This window comes from Protopterus annectens, chromosome 7.part0 (assembly GCF_019279795.1).
Source record: "Protopterus annectens isolate FY-2018-M chromosome 7.part0, PAN1.0, whole genome shotgun sequence".
Lineage (NCBI taxonomy): Eukaryota > Metazoa > Chordata > Ceratodontiformes > Protopteridae > Protopterus > Protopterus annectens.
In genome coordinates, this window is record NC_056739.1 from 289,872,371 (window position 1) to 289,892,406 (window position 20,036).

Here is a 20,036-nt window from a genome sequence, read left to right on the forward strand (position 1 = left end):
TGATCTGCTCCTTGGAGATACTAGATGGAGACCAGGTGGTAGGGATGCTTTGGGGGATATGTGGTGGGGAAATAGGGAGACGTTTTCACTGAACCTGTCAGCTAGCAGGCTGGGTATTTCTGCGGGTTCAGTATATGTGGTGTCATTAACAACCAGTTCTATGCAGATCTGGGTTTTTCATTTAAGGTTTCAGATGTAGCTAAAGCAAAGGAGGCTAATTTGCATTCATAGTTATCTTTAGAATCCCTTATGTGGCGTCTAATTTGCTTGTTTAAGCTGAGGAGGGAATTATTCCAATTCAGAGACCATTCTTTCCTGCTCTTGGATAGCAATGTCTTTCTCTTATTGTATAACCTGTTAATGGCAGATGTCCACCAGGCAGGCTTGTTCTTTCTTGAGGATCTTGTTTTATGGGTTCATAGGTTCATAGGTTCATACTAGGCTATCTGCCCTGGGGCAATTATAAGCCTAGCCTGATTCTGTATGGCTTACGCCACCCCTTGATTTGAGTATACTTTGCCCTTTTTAAGGTTTAGTTTACAGTGCTTCTGTCTAATAGTGACACGGGAGTAATCCCTGGGACAAACCTACGATCCCCCATCCACCTATCGAGATTCTTCTTGAAGAGATTCAGTGAGGTGCTCTGCCTCACATGAACTGGAATTCTATTCCAGAGCAAAGGGAGCCTCTGGGTTATGAACCTGTCCCTCCAGCAAGTTCTATTTATTTCTGTGCTGAGGTTCAGGTCCCTCGAGCATGTGGCTCTAAGGGATTTAGGTTTACTGAGGTGGAGCATGTCCATTAATTCTGGATTTGACATAGCTTTGTATGTCAGGCATAGATCGCCTCGAAGTAGGCGGTATGCAACTGAGTAGAGCTGGAGTTTTTTTAACCGAGCAGCATATGGCATCTGTTTGAGACCCTTGATCCTCTTGGTGAGATACTTTTGGGGTCGTTCTAATTGCTGCAGGTGTCGGGTAAGGTACATCCCAAAAGGGGCATTGTATTCTATGATGGGCCTGATGGGGGATGAATAAAGGGGCACAATTACCTCTCTTGATCTAGATGTGAAACCCTTCGTGATGAGGTGGGCTATGTAGAAGGTCTTTCTAACCACTTTGGCAATGTGGTTTTCAAAGGAGAGATTGCTATCAACTTTGGTCCCCAGGTCCCTAATAACTTTCTCTGTACTTAATGGGTTTCTGCCTATGTGGTAATTTGTGGGCACATTGTTTTTGCCAAAGGGTATGACTATACATTTTTTGGCATTTAGCTTTAAACAATGGTGCTGGCACCAGTTATCTGTCTCTGTGAGACCTTTTTGAAGGATGTTTGTGTCAGCTGGAGAGTTGATTATGGCACCCAGTTTGCAGTCGTCTGCGAACTTGGTGAGCCATAGTCCTCCCACGTTTGCCTGTACCTCGGAAAAGTATATACCGAACAAGAGTGGTCCCAGGACAGAACCCTGTGGGATGCCACTTGTGACCGGTTTGAGTCTGACATGGTTCCAGCAACTCTCACTCTGTGGGTTCTGTCTTTGAGCCAGTTTGCAACCCATCTTGTGACATAGGGGTTTATATTTAAGCTGGATAGCTTATCTATGATGCCCGAGTGGGGTATTGTGTCAAATGCCTTTGCAAGGTCCAGATAGGCTGTGTGGACTACCTTCCCTTCATCTATGGCTTTGGTGACTGTTTTGAAGAAGTCAACCAGGTTCAAAAGGCAGGATCTGCCCTTGACAAAGCCGAACTGGGTAGGATCTAGTGTCTGTAGGTCCCCAATGTCTTTGTTTATGAGCTCCATGATGATCCTCTCCATAGCCTTGCAGACTAAGCTAGTCAGGCTTATGGGGCGATAGTTTCCAGGGTCCGTAGAGGCGCCACCTTTGTGGAGTGGGACCACTGTTGCTGTACGCCATTCTGTGGGCACATATCCTGTAGTGAGGCTGAGATTGTATAGCTGTTTTATTTGCGGGATTAGTTCCTCTTGGAGTTCATGTAGGATGCAACCTGGGACGCCATCTGGTCCCATGGAAGCAGTGTTTTTTGCTTTGGAGAGGGCAGCCTTCACCTGAGCATCAGAGATGTTTGGGAGGCAGCCCTCTGCTGGGATAGATACTTGCTCTTTTGGGGAGTTTGCACTGAACCTGTCTGCCAGGATATTGGCGATGTCTGTGGGTTCAGTGTATTTTTTGTCATTTAGAATCAACTCAGAACAAGTCTGGGAGTTGCATCCCAGGTTTCTAACATAACTGAAAAAAGCCTTATGATTGTCTTTGGTGTCCTGTGCAATTTTTCTCTCGAAGCTGGCCTTGGAGGATTTTATGAGGGATCATAATTTTTTGCTAGTACTGATCAGAAATGCCTTCCCTATTAGGGATTTTGCTCTATCAGGTAGTAGCTTCCTCCTTCTGTTGTACAGTTTATTTATGGCAGGGGTCCGCCAGACTGGACGCCTGCCTTTGGATGATTGGGTCTTGGTTTTGTTTGGGATAGCATGATCCATGCATTCCTGGAGATGTCCGTAGAATGCGTTTATATAGGATTCTGCAGTTTGGGCCGTAGTTTCCACTGGCCCTGGGGCCTTGAAGGATTCCACTTCGGTTTTGAAAAGTGAGAAGTTCACTTTTGAGAAGTTTTTCACTGTGGTTTTCTGGGCTGGGGGTGGGGTCAGGATGTGGACATCCAGTGAAATTAGTTTATGGTCTGATCTTACCAATGAGGGATATACTTCTGGTGTGGAGCATAGAGTCCCCATGTTGGTAATGATCAGGTCTAGTATGTTTCCTGTCTTGTGGGACTAGTTGTTCCATAGCATTTGAGTTTATAATTTCCAGGAACCTTTGGGCTAAGGTGCTGGGGCTTGAGTAGTGCTTCCAGTCAATGTTTGGGTAGTTGAAGTCACCCAATATAATGGTGTTTGGAGAGATCTTCATGTTCTCCAATGTTTTCAGGAAAGCCGAGTGGGATTCCTGACTTTGAGAGGGTGGTCTGTAGGATGCTATAAACTGAAAAGCAGTCTTGCCCACTGTTAGTTGCACATGGACGGTCTCCGATACTTTGTGCAATGCCACTAACCTGGAGGTGTGGATATCCTTGATAAATAGGGAAACTCCCCCTCCTTTTGTGGTTCGGTCCGGGTTTTGGGGCCAAAAAGCATGATATGAGGTATAGCCTGGTAGTGCTGGGGTGCTCTCTGGAGCCTTGAACCAGGTTTCTGTCACTACACAGATATCGATGTTCTCCATACTGAGTAGAGCTTCAAGTGCATGCATCTTGAGGTTAAGACTTCTGGCGTTTAGCAGCATTACCCTTAGTTTCTTGTTCCTTGTGCTGTCTATGGGGGTGGGTTTGACTTTTGAGCCTTGCCTAAAAAAGGCACTATGGGGGTGGCAAGAGCCTTTGCCAATATCCGAAAGCCCAGTGGTGACAGGAGCAAGCTGTCCCTAGCGAAGCAATGTGGCTTGTCGAGCATGTCATCCCAGGCTGACAGACACTGGATCCCCTTTGAATGACACCAACATTTTAGCCAATTGTTAAAATCGATCATTTTGTCTTTGTACTGTGGCATCATTCTAGGTGAGGGTAAGATGCTGCTCAAGGTCAGGGTCATACCAGCCTGGGCTACATGATCAGAGAGCTCCTCTGTCTCTTTTCATGTAGTCCAGGGAGGTACGTCTCAGGTCATTCACACCAGCATGTACAATGACTGAGTCATATTTGTATTTGCTTTGGAGTGACCTGAGTGCTTGCGTTATGTGGCGGATCCTAGCACCTGACAGGCAGCTCACCGTGACCTTCTCTTTATTCAGCCTGGTGAGCGGGACGTCAGTGTGTCTGACAATAGAGTCACCTATTACAAGAGTATCAGGTGTGTTATTCAGCCTTAAGGGCTGTGGCTGCTTGGCACACTGACTTTGTGGGCTATGTGTTGTGCGTGTTTTGTTTTGAGGTAGTGTTTGCTTGGATGCCTGCTTTGGAGGTCTCTGTTGCTTAGGTAGATTTTTATTTAGAGCCTCTGAGTATGTTTTTGTGTATTTATGTATTTGGTTCACTGATGTGGTGGGACTATTTGATACTGGAATTGTGTTGTGTGAGGTTACCTTCTCCTCCTGACTGGTTACACCAGTTATGAGATGAGAGAGCTTAGCCTCCAGTTTGGCTAAATAGTTGCATCTCTCACATATATTTGAACCTGTTTGGAGGAGGAGAGGGTTGTCTGTGTACATGAGACAGTTGTAACATTGCCTCAAAATTCCCAGATTCACCAGCTGGACTGGAGAGGAAACCATCGACTGACCTTTGGACATGCTAGAGTAATATAGGGAAACTGAATTTAAGATGGACCAATAGAGGACAGGGTAATCGTAGAGAGTATAAGAGTAAGTAGTGCTTATGGTTTAATAGTGCTAACTTGTAGGATTACTTAATTGGACCAGTGAAGGGCCTTAGAATGAGAATATGGTGTTTAAATTGAGAGATAGAGCAGTTCTAAGGGAAAAAGTAAAGAGCAGACTTTGTGGAGCCAGGAATAGTTTAAACCCAATTAGGCGGCGCTGCCCGTTGTTGCGCTATGCTCATAAACGCGCAAAACCGCGCAAAAGAGGGTTTTAAGAGAGGAAGATGAAGGAGTTTTGGAATTGACCCAAAATGGCCAATAAAACTACAGTTTCAAGTCAGTAACCACTCCCACAGGGGCAGGCAGGCTGCTCAATGTTTGTTTTGGAATTGATCTAAAATGGCCAATAAAACTACTGTTTCAAGTCAGTAACCACTCCCACAGGGGCAGGCAGGCTGCTCAATTGGTCCTATCAAGTACAACAGAGTCAATACATTTTTATAGGTGCTTATACAAGGCATTGGTGTAAATCCCTTTGTAGGTGTTCATGCCATCAGTGAAGGCAGGGATTGTAATGCTATTACTGTCATCACGTATTAAGTTGTGATTGGCTTTGGAGAAGTTTTTTAGTCTAGTTGCTGCTAATGGGGGGGGGTCAGATGTTATTGTTACTCCTAATGAGACTGATTTATGATCAGACACATGGGGTGGTGCAATGATCACCCATGTTAGTCAGTACCAGATCCAGAATGTTTGGGCCCCTTGTGGGGTTGTCAACCAACTGGTCCAGGGAATTGGAGTTGATGAACTCCAAGAACATTTGGGCAAGTGTGTTAGTACATGTACAATTTACCCAATCTATGGATGGATAGTTAAAGCCACCTAAAACCAGGCTGTTTGGTTGTATCTTGAGCGATTCAAGTATATCTGAGTATACAGTGTGGGTATTCAGGTCCTATAACTGGCAGTAACTTGGAGAGGGGTCTTACCTACAGTCAATTGGATCTGGAATAGTTCAAGGGAATCGTTTTGTTTAATCAATCTAGAGGTGTATTTATCTTTGATGAATATTGATACTCCACCTTTAGTTCTTGCACTTTCACTGTGTAGTCTGAATGTGTGGAAGGCATTATAACCCGGTATAGCCAGGGTGCTTTCTGCAGCCTTAAATAAGTCTCTGTGACTGCACAGATGTCAGCATCTGTATTTTTGCCCTTGAAGGCATATTCCCCACAGCCTCTGCAGCCTTGCTAATGCTAACTAATATAATCAACTTTAAAGTCACAAATCTTAGAGAAAAGACATTGTCTGCTAGGGAAAATGCTCCTTTATGTAGAGTTTTGTGAATTCATCATGATAGCATATGTCATAAAACTGTCCCCTCTCCTCTAAGACAGGTGAAACAGTGTCAGCTGCTCATTCCCATCCTACTCTGGCCTGCTCCGCAGTACCTGGACCATTCTCCTCTTCTGTTATTGTTTCTTTTATCCTGCTATCCTTCAGAATATTATGTATATGTGTGTGTGTGGGTGTGTATATATATATATATATATATATATATATATATATATATATATATATATATATGGGTCTACTTCATTTGATCGACAGACCATTTGATCAAAATTTCATTTGGTCGAAAACCAGTATTCAAGACATAAAACTGGGATTTGTCCCCCTCCCAAGTGGCGTGCTACCCTGGAGTTGGTATATATAGTTAGGGGGGGGGATGGGGCACAGCCCCTCACATAGGGGGGGTGTGGGGGACAAACCCCCCACCTATTTTTGTTTAAAATGTGTACTTTTTGTTTTATTTTCTTCTTTTAAAGGTAACTAGGTGGGGCCTTTGCCCCCACACCCCTATGTGGGGGGGGATGTGCCCCCCACACCCCCCTAACTATATATACCAACTCCAGGGTCACACAACATTGGGGAGGGGGACAAATCCCAGTTTTATGCCTTGAATACTGGTTTTCGACCAAATGAAATTTTGATCAAATGGTCTGTCAATCAAATGAAGTAGACTCATATATATATATATATATATATATATATATATATATATATATATGACATTTCAGAGAAATTTCATAAGACTGAGCGACGAATGATACAACTCAAATGTTCAGTCATAAAAAGACAGAAATGAAAAAATAAATTAAACATCTGTTCTTTGCAAGGGAGGCAAGCATTCCCTGAACCCTCTCACACCCCCTGCTAAATATATATATATATATATATATATATATATATATATATATATATATATATATATATATATATACACATACACAAACTCTGAAATCATTCTACTGTAGGGAAAGGGCAAATTTCTCACTCTACACTGTACTGAGATCTCACTCAAGTAAAAAATGGTACACTTTGATCAGCTGATTTTCAGTCATCTGTACTGAATTTTCCTTACTTCACTAAAGTGACATTTTGCTGAAAATGTCTGTATCATATATATATATATATATATATATATATATATATATAAATATATATATACTTCTATTTACTGGACAAATTGTCCAAGTCTATCTACAATCCACTAACAGTACCACTGCATCTGGTAAACTGTTTTGTGATTCCACCACTCTGTTTGTGAAATAGTTGTTGTTGTTGTCTTTTGGCTTTTCCCGGTTAGGGGTCGCCACAGCGGAACTCCGGTCCGCTAATGATTGGCAGTAGATTTTTGATGAATGCCGAAGTGCCAGCTCGACGTTCAACCTTCAACGAAAAATAGTATTTCTCCTAATTACTTTTGAACTATTCTGCTTCCTAGTTATAACCTGTGTCACCTTGTCATACTGTGTTTTTCTTTCCCTACAGCACTTTCACATGCCTTGTGACAATACGCTTAGTCCCTATCTGAAGCACTCCCAAGTCCTTCATGGTAATGATGTTTGTTAAGCTATAACCTCCATATCAGCAGACATGCAAAACAACCAATAGTAAATAAATTCGTACTTTCCTCTTCCATCTTACAAAGTATACATATCAGTGTAAGCTTCTCACCTCTTATCCTAGCCCCTATATTCCCATGCTGATCGCAAACACCTCCATTAGTAAACAGGAAGACTGCACAGCCTTGGGGATGGGTATGCATCTTCCCCCCAAAGCATATAAAATCTCATTGTCAGTATATTAAGTAATGGATTTAAAGCCCACCGCATGAAGAGGTGCAAGGAAAATGTAGAGTGGCTTAACCCCCACAAAAAGTGATTTTATTTTGTTTTAACAGATCACATCTTCCCATCTTATGTACACAGGCATATAAAACACTGGCAGATGAACAGTTGGCTATATAATCAAACTGTACAGTAGGTTGTATACACATTTCACACAGTAAAAACATTTTAGCACAGAACCCCAGCTTTGCATTATACCAGCAACATGTTTTGTGTGCCTTTTTGTCAGAACCCATATCAGTAGCCAAGTGCATGTGCTTTGTTTTTTTAGAGCTCAAAAGCAGTTTGCAGCTAAATAGGATTTTGAGAAATTAACTGTTCAAATCATAAATGCAAGTTTTACAGTAGCATTGTGGATACTGCCTCAATTAAAAAAATTCTTAGCAAGAAATAAATAAACATTTTCCAAAGTAATCACTTTTCAGGAGAGGTTCCATACAAGCTATTTGCATATCATGTTCCAATGTCAAAATGCTGAGCCAAAAAAAAAAATTCACATTTGCCCAGTGTTCAGTGCACATTTTTGGAGTTTAGGCTCACTTATACAAAATAAGATAAAAAGTGGAGTAACTACATAATTTGGAGTATTCTGTATATTCATGTTGTGTGCAGATGGAACCCCTCCCAGCCCCAGGTGAGATAAGTGGGCTGTACTCCTTTGCTCCTCCCCCTACCTTGGTCATCCACTGCTGGGGCTGCTAACTGAACACATCCACTTGAGTCACAGTGTGGGCTCCATCTATCTATTTCATGGAGACAGGCAAATCATCAATCATATTCACATCAGAGTAATCTGTTGTAACTCTCACCTCAGATAGCAAGCTCCCTGGCCAGATTCACCCAGCTCAATATAAATAGCATCTTAGGTCTCTCCAGAAAACAGGCCCAGTGAATAAAACATAAACAAATACAAAACTAAATGAAATGCTGATCAAGCAATATGACTCAAGTGCATATTTTTTAAAGAAGTTGTTAATGTACACTTTAACTGCTTCTTGCATAATGTCCTCAGTGGGTTGGATATACTTCCAGAGATCCTGTCAGTCTCACATTACTTTCCAATAAGAAGTATTTACATATAAACATGCCTACCTAATTTCCCCAGGTTTGACTACAACAGGTCGGTGCTATTTGGTAATTTGCATACAAACAAAAAAGCTAATCCATTTTGGGATTACATTATTCCTAATAATAAACCCTTGCAAGAGATAAAGGAACTTTGTCTACAAATACTTTAGAAAATCACTATGCCAAATGCCTTTCCATCTATCCATTCACAACCCCTTTTCCCATTTTTGCACATGGGGTCAGGGTGTCAGTTCAACAGTGCAGATTATCTAGACGCAAGGTTCACATCACCAGGTGGCTAGCCCTGCCATGGCTGTTCTTTCATACCACACACTCACATGCAGACTCACACCTATGGTCAATTCAGAGTGTCCATTCCACATACTGCATGTCTTTGGAATGTGGGAGGACACCAGAGTACCTGGGGGAAACCCCTGTAACACAGGGAAGACATACAGACTCCAAACAGAAGGCACTCCAGCCGAGAATTGAACTGGTGAACCTCTTGCTGTGAGTCTACAACTCTATCTGCAACACTACTGTGCCACCTATAAATTATCTAATTTTCTAAATATTTATTGGGATATCTCTGCCTCCATATATGAATAAAAATTCAGGTACACAGTCCCACTGAAGGGTCAGGGTATAAAATGTGGGAGGGTATGTAAAGGATGAACCTCAGTAATTCTTCTCATAGGCCTTTTGATGTGGTTAGGGGTATGAGTTCAGGACACTCTTACTTCAAGACAAGAGTGAAAATATAACTGGAAAGATCCCTGAGTTTAACAGAAGAACCCTCCAAGTACAGGGACACAAATAAAGGCAATAAGATGCTTATGAGATCATGCCATGCAGCGCAACACAGTCACTGAAAGCTGTACTCCTCAAATGCAAACATAAACTACAGTAGTTCTCAATAAGCATATGTGCAGACACTTATTTTGTTAATGGCATAGCTTTGCTGATTGTTTTATTGTTTGGTTAATTGATGTGTTCATTCAGTCATGCTTTTCTAGCATTTGTTAATTGTAAAATGCCTTTCTTAAAAATTAATTTGAAAATCAGAATGATTTCCATAACAGAATATTAGAGAATGACCTTTGCAGAAAAAGGGGTTTCCAGTTAAATTTATATACATGTCTGACTTACACTCATTTACATTAGGTACCCTTTACATAAACAATAAAAGCACTTAGATTTGCCCTTTGCATAAGTAATAAGGCTGCAGGATGAATGGTCTCTTCCCTAGCCTATATGACACATCCTTAATATATACATCCAGAAAGCCATGCTGCACATGAATACAATAAAAACACTCTAAAAATAAATTAATTACACGAAAACACCAATGGCATGTTTGCCTGTTAGAATTTAAAATAAAACTCTTACACTTAATTGCCTATTTCACTAGCAGAGTTAGTTGATGTTTCATATCCCAAATGCACATCTGTGAAAAACCATATTACATGTAAATACTCATTATGGAGATATTTTTGCACTTCAGAGATCAACAGTAATGTAGTTCTGTGAGGGAGACATAGTACTGTGTCATGTGTGAACTTATTTTCCTGAGTACTTGTTTTATTTTTTTTTTTAAGGAAAGATCTCCTGGCATTATGAGTAGCATGCAATGATCTTGACTAGGTCAATATAGGTCAAAGAAACTAGCAGGTGTGAAGGACTATGCAAGGAGTAGCTGTAGAGCTATTTGCCGAGGTGAAGGGAGGTCAGGAGGTGAAGGGAGATCAGGAGGTGAAGGGAGGTCAGGAGATTGCATAATCAGTTAACAAAAATTCCTTTTCTCAGAAGTTTTATGTGAGATCATATGATAACATAGTAAAGCCTATGTGAGAATGAAATCATGACGTTTTACTGGCTAAGGGGAAAACATTGCAGCTTATAACATTAGATTTTTAAAATGCTGTAAATAATTTTCAATTTGGGTAAGTACATTCATATTATTTGTTGACATATTACCTGTATTTAATTAATGCCGTGCATTAGGTAGGCAAGAATTCATTTCTGAATATTTGGTAGTACTTAATTACCAATATGTCAACATAGCCGGCCTTAGGCATAGGCCAACTAAGCGGCCGCCTAGGGCGCCACTTTAGTGGGGTCACTTTACCAGTATTTATTTGGTGTAGGTGGACCTGGATGTGGGCACTGGGTGGTGTGGTGGGGGGTGCCATTGTGCCCTCTGCCTAGGGCACCAGTTGACCTAAGGCCACTCCTGCATGTCTGAGGCATACTTTAACACATAAGATATAATGTGATGACACAGATTAAGTGGAATCTATAACAGTTTTGTTGCATGAGTTATTAAGCAATAGAAAGGAACTTGAGTTTGACATTTCATGTGGATGGTAGCTGTTTCTATGTACTCGACCTGTTTCTACAAATAAAACTGAATTCCTGATACAACATGATAAAGGGAACTAAACAAAATCAGCTAAGTTAAAGAATATTATTTTCCTTTATAATAAAATTATAATAATTCCTGGGGTGTTGTATAAGATATAAACTCCTGAATAATTGTCAATAAAGTAATGGCAAAAACAGAAACAAATGTCATCTGCCTCCACTGGTTTTCTTCCATTTAATGCATAATCATCAACTTAAACAAGAAGCAAACTGTTTAAAGTGTGTCATCACAGGCACATAATTATTATGTAATAACATATTCAGAAACCGAGGACTGTTGTGTATTAAATATCCTAAATCCATAGTAGTATTGTAGGCAATACAAAAGCAGCATGGTTATTTATTGTCCTGATTTTAATTAAAAAGGTAATAGTAAAACAGTTATGTCCAAAACCTCAGAATCAGAAATATAGGTTAGGTTGCACAGTTACGGGACATCTAATTACAAAATGTACATTTACTTCACTGAATCACAACCCAGCCATTGACTGACCTCACACAGCAACATTCTGATGACTGTATCATCAGAAAGTCACTCCCCCATATTGAAGCCTGCACTAATTGAGTGATTACAGAGATGGAGTGAAAAAACTCAACAAAAAATGTAAGCATCCATTAAGTGGGTGTCACACATTGAATGCCATGCTTGCAGTATACTATTCTGGATCACAAATCCCAATCATCCAGCAGTACTTTTAATCCTAAAGTTATCAACATGGAAATGATGCAAGCATGAAGAAGGAGAACAGTTGGAAATGCACAGAACCATTTCCTTTTCAACTTAGAGATGGTATACATTGCATACACACATTCACACATGTGCACACACACACACACACACACACACACACACACACACACACACACACACACACACACACATTATCAGGGAGAAAGAAACAGTTCTCCAACCAAAAGTTGTGGGATGAGTTGTGTGTAACAAGGTAGTATCACATATATTCAGAAACTCTGTCAAGAATGGCAACCATGTAGAAAGCGTGTTGTTTGTGGCTGATTTTTCATTTTGCTGTAGTGACCTTCAGATGTCTTTGCTGGAATTCCAGTTGCTGTGTGATGCAACAAATGTTTTTTGAGACTTTGATGTGTTACTGTGAACCCATAACAAAGGTTTTACCTGTTCTTTTTCCTGAAATGTTGGTTTCCTTAGATCAAGTACTGGAAAGCAAATGAGAATGAAGCAGCAGCAAACAGAGTGAGGACAGCAGGGCTTGAAACCCAGGCTCGAATTCCAGGCTTACTGCCCAACACACTGTACAGTGTGGCAGTTAGTGTCTATAACAGTGCTGGTGCTGGACCACCTAGTGCTGCCAAAATGGTTACTACAAAGAAAGCTCGTAAGTATCCGCTTTGTCTCCAGTTAGAAAGTTAATGCATGTGTCAGTGTTAAATGTGTATCTAAATGTGTAGTCAGGCAAATCAGTGCCAGTCTACTAGACTGCTGGATTCCAAGGTAATAATGAAACCATTTATAATGAGAACAGTTTGTATTTATATCAGTCATAAAACTCCTGGTGCCATGACATTAAACCTATCATCTGGAAAGTGGAAATAAAACTGCAGTTAAGTACTGGGTTATGTTACTTAATTAACCCACTGAGACACTTATGTGAAAATGAGCAAACATATTCCAGGATGAGTGAACTAATATATTTCCTAATGCCAAGGGCAGAATCAAGTAAGTTATTATACATGATTTATACTGTTTTTAGAAACAGAATCAATAATCGTACATGCCTGTTAAACATATACATTATTTAATCGTTCATTATTTATATACCTATCTAGTAAACATCAGTTAACTTCCATAGTTTAAAGACTCTACACAGACCTACCACCTAATGCTCAGACATTACATTTCCATAAGTGGTTTGTATACCTTGTAAAAAAGGCTTGAAACTTTCTTTTTAAGCATATTGGAGTAAAAGTAGCTTACTTAAAGGTATAGATGCTTCCAAAGCAATAAACTGCATGTATTCACCACCAAATATTAAAATATGTCATATAAAATAGCAAAAATTATTTTAATATTTGGTTCTGAGGTCTGATGATTTGTGAGGTATAACACTGGCCAGCAGTAATGCTTTTTGCAGCTGTAGTACAAATATGTATGATTCCACTCCGGTTGCTCATTCTACACAAGTGAACACAGGCATCAGCAGAGATGTACAAAAACATTCTATTTATTTAATAATGGACCTAATTATAAAACAAATGATCAGATTATTATCAATCACTGCATACCTGCATAGTGTATACATTTCCTAAAAATCTTTATCACTTCTACATAGTGTGATTCAGATTAAAAATGGACAATTATTCCATATCCAGAAACTCCTGCTATAAAATGTATCATACAGAGTTTATGCAGAAGTTTGTAAACTATACAAACAAATCAGAGCTTATTTAAACAATACTGTGTTGGTTTGTCACTGACTGCACAGTTCTCTGGTAAGAGAAGATTTATTCTGATTTATCCTTGATATTCTAACACTGTTTTTCACTCTTTGAAGGAAGAATGGGGTAGCTTGTAGGCAAGATTTACTTTGATTTATATTTTGTTGTTTTATCTCTAAATTTCATTTTATTGTTCTTAAGGGATAGGTTTTCATAAAAGCCATCCCAAGGGGCCTGTTCAGCTATAAATTCACAAAGACTGCAGATAAGACAATCTAGAGTTTATTTCAACAATCCTGTGTTGGTTTGTCAGTGATTGTGGTAAGAGATAATTTATTTTGATTTATATTTTATTTTTACCACTGTTTTTCAGTGTTTGTAGGAAGAAAGAGATAGCTTGTAGACAAAAAGATTTACTTTGATTTATCTTTTGTTTTACCTCTAATGTTCACTGTTTCTTGATAGAAAGGGATAGGCTATACACAGGTGAACTCTAGTCTAGGAGAAAGGGAGGTAAAGGAATTCCAGCCTTTGCGTGTCTTTCACAATGGTATGGCCAGAGCAACAATTTTATTCTACTTAATTTAATATTTAGTTATATATTGTGTGCTTTTTCTCATAGAAGTTGATTTAAAATGTATATTAATTCTGTGGTAACTGATTTTGATTATTCTTTTTTTAGAATTCTTTTTTCATTTGTAGCCAAAAATGGATTACTTAAATAAGTATGCCATTAATGATTTGCTAAAGCACAAGTGTCGTGTAGAGTATATGAAACGCTATGCATATTTAGAGGCAATACTTGAAAACACCGGTGATCTGTGTTCCTAATGACAACAGTTGGATGATTTGCTTATGATTATTAGTAAATCTAGTCTAACCAATGATTGCCCTCGTTTGGCACAGCTTGGAGAACTACTATTATATAGATTGATGAATGGACTGATGAGATAAATAATGTTAGGCAAACAGCAAATGGAACACATTTAGGAAAAGAATTGTCTACTGTCAGTGAAGATCACTCAACCCCTATTGAACAAAATAATGCCACTGAGAGTTCTAGAATTCTGGATACAAGTATTCAGCAGTCTGAGGATCCAGAGCATATAGAAGAAAATAAAAAAAAGAAAGAAAGAAAGAAGTTCACAACAAAGAATAACAAAGAAAAATAAACTGATTAATGTCTATAAAGCAAGGGGAATGCATAGTAAAAAGGGCGCTGCTTTGTTATATAACACACAGATTACGGGGAATGATGACATTTTTCTACCAGAAAACCTTCAGTCTACAAAAAAAAAAATACAAATTTTTCCCAAAAGAGAATTTAGAAAAAAGAGGCAAGGGGCACGTGAAAAGGAAGAAATGAAAATTGAATGTGGAAGGATTGAAGAACATTACTGTAAGAGGGAAAAGAGGTGAAAGAAGCTGACAACATGGCTCAAGCTATGGATGTACAAAGCCAGCTAGATGAGACTTGTATGCTTGAAAATGTAATAAGCAATGGAAACAGTGGGATTAACAAGACTACTGGTGATGAAAATCATTCCTTTCTAATAACCGATAAAGCAGATATTACTGAAATAGAAGTTGAAGATTTCAGATCTGGGCAGAAAAGATATTCTTGGAACTGGAGATTTAGTTATTAGAGAAAATAATACTTACATTGATTGAGAAGACAATGAACATTGAATAGTGTTATGCTTGCCAGAAGTAAAAATAAAAAATGTGAGCCGGCTTTAGAATGTCTTAATGTAAGGAGGTCTGGATCTGTTTTAATTTATGTCTGTACAAATTATCTTATCCGCAAGGACTCTGACTGTTCACAGGGAAGTTACAGCCCTCTTAGATAGCATAGCTTATACAGGTGTTACGATGTATGTTTTCTCAAATCATATATAGGAAGGAGAGTCATGTCACTGTGATTGAAAAGATTCTTTGAGTAAATACCTACATGAAAAAAAATGTCCCGTTTTAAAAAATGCAAATGTGTAGAGCATCCAGGCCTAATTTTGGGCAGATATATGTTCAGACAGGATGGCATGCACTTATCAGGATCAGGGAAGAGAATTTTTGTATCAGATATTTTGCAGTATTTGACAAACACAAGGCAGGATTTTTGCCAGGTTGAAATGTAACATTTCACAGATTACATTTACAAAGAAGATAAGATAAGGCCTTGGAACATCTTTAATGTAAGGAAGCAAGGATCTCTTTATATTCATGTTGGCAATCCACAGGGACTGTTAACAGGGAACTTATAGCCCTCTTAGATGGCATAGCTTACACAGGTATTAGGACATATTTTTTACAAATCACATCTAGAGAGTCATGTCACCATGAATGAAAAATGTTCGGGGAGGGGGTTAATATCTACATAAAAAATGCCCCATTTTAAAAATGGAAATGTGTATAGCATCTGAGCCCCATTTTGGGCACACGTGTTTAGACAGGATGGTGTGCACTTGTCAAGATCAGGGAAAATAATTTTTGCAGCAGACATTTTGCAATAATTTGACAAACACAAGGCAGGATTTTTGCTAGGTTGAAAATGTAACAGTTCACAGATAGAAATATTTGATGCATCTCTGATGATTGTTAATGCTAGGAGCATTAATAATACAATTTTTTTTATTGGAAAATTTGTTATGTTCCCATAAGATTGATGTTGTCATAGTTTGTGAAACATGGTTAAAGAACAATGACTGGAAAACAATTGTCCGGGTATAAATGTTTTTACTATAACAGACATTCTAACAAAAAATCAGGTGGAGGTATTATGATGAGAACTACAGATTGTTATGAGATCTGTGATTATTATATGTCAGTGATAACACCTGTATAACTTTGACATTAAAAACAACCCTGGAATATATAACAATTGTTGGAGTATACAGACCATCAAAGTCAAGAGCTGGTGACTTACAGGAATTCATGCATTTCTTGCACAAAACACACGAGGGAAGAATAATAGTGGCCCGGGATAAATTTTCCAGAAACAGACTGGAACAATTTTGATTCATTAACAATAGTAAGGAAATTATTTATAATGTATGTTTAGGAACAACAACTGCTTCAGATTGTAAAAAAAAACTAGCAAGGAATGGAACATACTAAACATTGGGTTACTCAAGAAATTACTGTTACTGTATGTCAAGTTTTATGACCACTGATGTGCAATGATAATGGAGTTATTAAGGTCCTTGCTAGATAATTCTACCAAAGTGAAATCTAAACCAATGCACAGAAGTTTATTAATAAATAATATGGAAGCAAAACAGTCGCCATGTCAAATGAAATGGAGTGATGCATTCAGTGAAAAAAGTGCAGATGAACTGTGGAAAGTTTTGAAAGAGAAATTATTTGAATGCAAAAAATAAAAAAGTGTTTAACATCAGGATCTAGGCACACAATATCAGGATATATATTTCCATAACATCAAGATACTTGACTAAGGTAAAAGATAAAACAATATAAGAAATGGAAGCGAGACCAAACTACAACTTTGAAAACTGAAATAAACAAGCTAGAAAGACACATTTTACATAGTGTGAGACAAGATCAAGGCAAATTTGAAGAAAATGTATATAAAGATATTGAGCATAATAGGACAGCATTTTACAGATACATAAATGTGGTAGGAGTAAAGACATGCAAATTGATAAACTTGCGTAGATTCTAAAATTTATTCTCAGACGCAACAGGTTATAAATATATTTACAAAATCTTATACAAAGCAGTTTGGCTTCACAAAAGGGTTGATAAATTGTCCTAGTGACATCCATGTAACCTCAGATACTGAAATCTAATTGGATTATATTGAAAAAGAGCTATGCAAACCTGATCCAAACAAAGCACAGGATGGAGATGGAATTAGTAATAATGAGCTGAGAACACTTCTGCATGAACTTTACAATATCACATTATCTGTTATTTACTAGACTGTATAAATATTAAGAGATTCCTCATGATTGGAGACATGCATTTCTTAAACCTGTCTTTAAGGGAAAGGGAAGTAGGACAAACCCAAAGTCATACAGACCCATATGTTTACTTTATTGTCGTGGGAAATAATGAAGAATATTATACTGGATACATTTTTTAAAACAAGAAACATCTTTATTAAATTATCACTTATGACATAGGTAATCATGCATTTATATAAATGAAAACAAACCATATTGACATAATCCCAGCTGTAAGCATTTTATATCACAAACCCTATTGACATTATTTTAGTTGCAAACATTATACATCACTTATAATCTACCAAATCACTGTCAGTCAAACATTACATAGCTCATTCAAGTCCTCACTTCTTTTAAACCTCATTCCTCCCATGTATGTTTTGTTCCCACAATTGCCATTTTTTCCTATGTAATTTGCTCCAACCATTTTTTAAAGATCACAATTCCAGTTGTTTTATCTCTGTTATTAGATTCACTACTTCTAGTACACTTGGTTTAGACTTTGATTTCCATTTTCTAGTAATTGCTTTTTTGGCAGCCATCATAATTAGACTTTGCAAGGCCTTACTATGTCTAGGCAATTCTGATTTTATATCATAGCTCAGAAAAATCATTTCCCTAGTGACACCAATTTGCTCACTCACTGTCTCTGACAGAGTAGTCTGCATGAAATCTTTAAAGCCTGACAAATCATTACACTCCCAGAAAACATGTTCCCATTTACCTCTTACTTCACCATCACACCTCCAACATTTGCTGTCTACCTGAGAAAAAAATTCTCTGGAGTCTACTTGGGGTATAAAAATATCTATGTGAACATTTCCAAGCAAAAATCGTAAATCTTTTAGGTTTTGTTGCATATTTGGGAGACATACATATATCCCCCACTGTTTCTTTCTGAATTGCTTATCCAATCTCTCTTCCCAATCCTTTCTAACCTCCTCTGATTGATTCTTATAGTTATCATGCAATATTTTATATGGTCTACTAATTATTCCTTTTTTAATGGCAGCTTCTGTTCTAAATTCTAGGACCCCCTATTTCTTTCTCTTTGCCTATACTCTATCATCATTCCTTGATAGGGAAGTCAATCTATAACCTACAGTCATAATAAATTCTTGGTATCTTCCCATTCTATTACTTTTCCCTCTCTAGTTATTTGCTCCCAATACATTGGTTCCCTTGACAGTTTTCCCCAATAAATTCCAGTTCCCTTTTGTCTATTGTCTGACTCCCTAATTGCAGTCATCCCTATCGGCAGAATCTCTTTTCTCCATTCCTCTGTTGGCTTAGTTCTTAGAATACTTTCTGCTACTTTATGAATATAATATTAATATTCTAAATGATTATTGTTATTCCCCTTAAAGATCTGCATCCAAAATCCTAGTCTCTTCTTATTTCTTGAGCTTCCCCATTTCATTATCATCCCTTTCCACTTTAAATTATAGGTTTCTGCTTGTGCTATGTGTGACATCTGACTAATATGCCACCAAACAGCCACCAACAATAAGTGACATCTGGACAATACCTCACCAAACAGTCAGCAATAAGTGACATCCCCTACTATCTTGTGTCAGTAACTAAGGACCTTCATTCCTCACTACTGGCTCCAATGTGAGACTGTCACTGAAACAAGTAATATTTCACAATTTCCCCCTAAAAGTACAACAGGAGCACACCATATAACCTAGGAACTGGGCTGTACACTTCTGTCAGCCCTTAATGTAATACCTTATTACACACTTAAGAGCAATGTATCCCAGTTTAAGACATCTGATACACTTACACTTAAACAGAATAAATCTCACACATCCAAATTTCTGGAAAAGCCTGACACTGATTTCCAGCTGTGTCCCTTTCCCTAAAAAAATACTGTAACATGCTGCCACCAATCAGAGGGTATACATGCCTTTCAAAGGGGTGTCCAATTATTAAAATTAGATATCAAAACAACTGGTAGCAAATGACCTACACCAGCCAAGCTTTTGGAGTGTCCCAGGGAAATTATCAAAGCAGGATTAAGCACTCTCAAATCACTATAGAATGCAATGATTGTCCAGCCACAATGTAAGATAATTAAAATATTTAATAATAAACAAAATGATTAAAAATGTAGAGCAGTAATTCCAATAAACAAACAGTCACCAGGAAAAGGAAATTAATGCTGAAGGATAGTAATCCAACTCTAATTAACTATGATTTCCTAACTAACTAAAGAATACTGTTTCTAATCTAAACTAACTATTCAGCAGAGCAAAGGCAGATTTCGGGCATCGACTATTAAACAACTGCAGCTATAACTATTGAGACTACTACTGTAAAAGTAACTACTGAAAAACTGAAAACTACTGACTTCAGCAGCCTCTTTTATAGACTGAATTAATTGTCTCACATGTTCCACTTCTTATATACATTTCACACTTGGAAAATCTACAGACAGCTGTTCATTAAAGTTCTAACATGTCGTCAGTCTCTGAAAATAAACACATAGCAACTGAACATTCTGATGACATCATCAGTAGATCAGCTGACTTGACAGCCTGCATTTAGAATCATCTTTACAAATATGCACAGTTAGAAATGTAAAAAGATACTGTTCAATTCTTTAAAACATTCTGTACAAACAAATTAC

The 20,036-nt window shown here is 38.2% G+C and overlaps 1 protein-coding gene across 2 annotated transcripts in view; it reads left to right on the top strand.

Moving 5' to 3' along the window:
• Positions 1 to 20,036, top strand: part of CNTN2 (contactin 2) — a 907,647-nt gene that overhangs the window by 798,522 nt on the left and 89,089 nt on the right. For both annotated transcript variants that reach the window (XM_044076798.1, XM_044076799.1), the window contains one exon: positions 12,193 to 12,379. In XM_044076798.1, the coding sequence (XP_043932733.1) occupies positions 12,193 to 12,379 (187 nt within the window). The remainder of the gene's footprint in view (positions 1 to 12,192; positions 12,380 to 20,036) is intronic.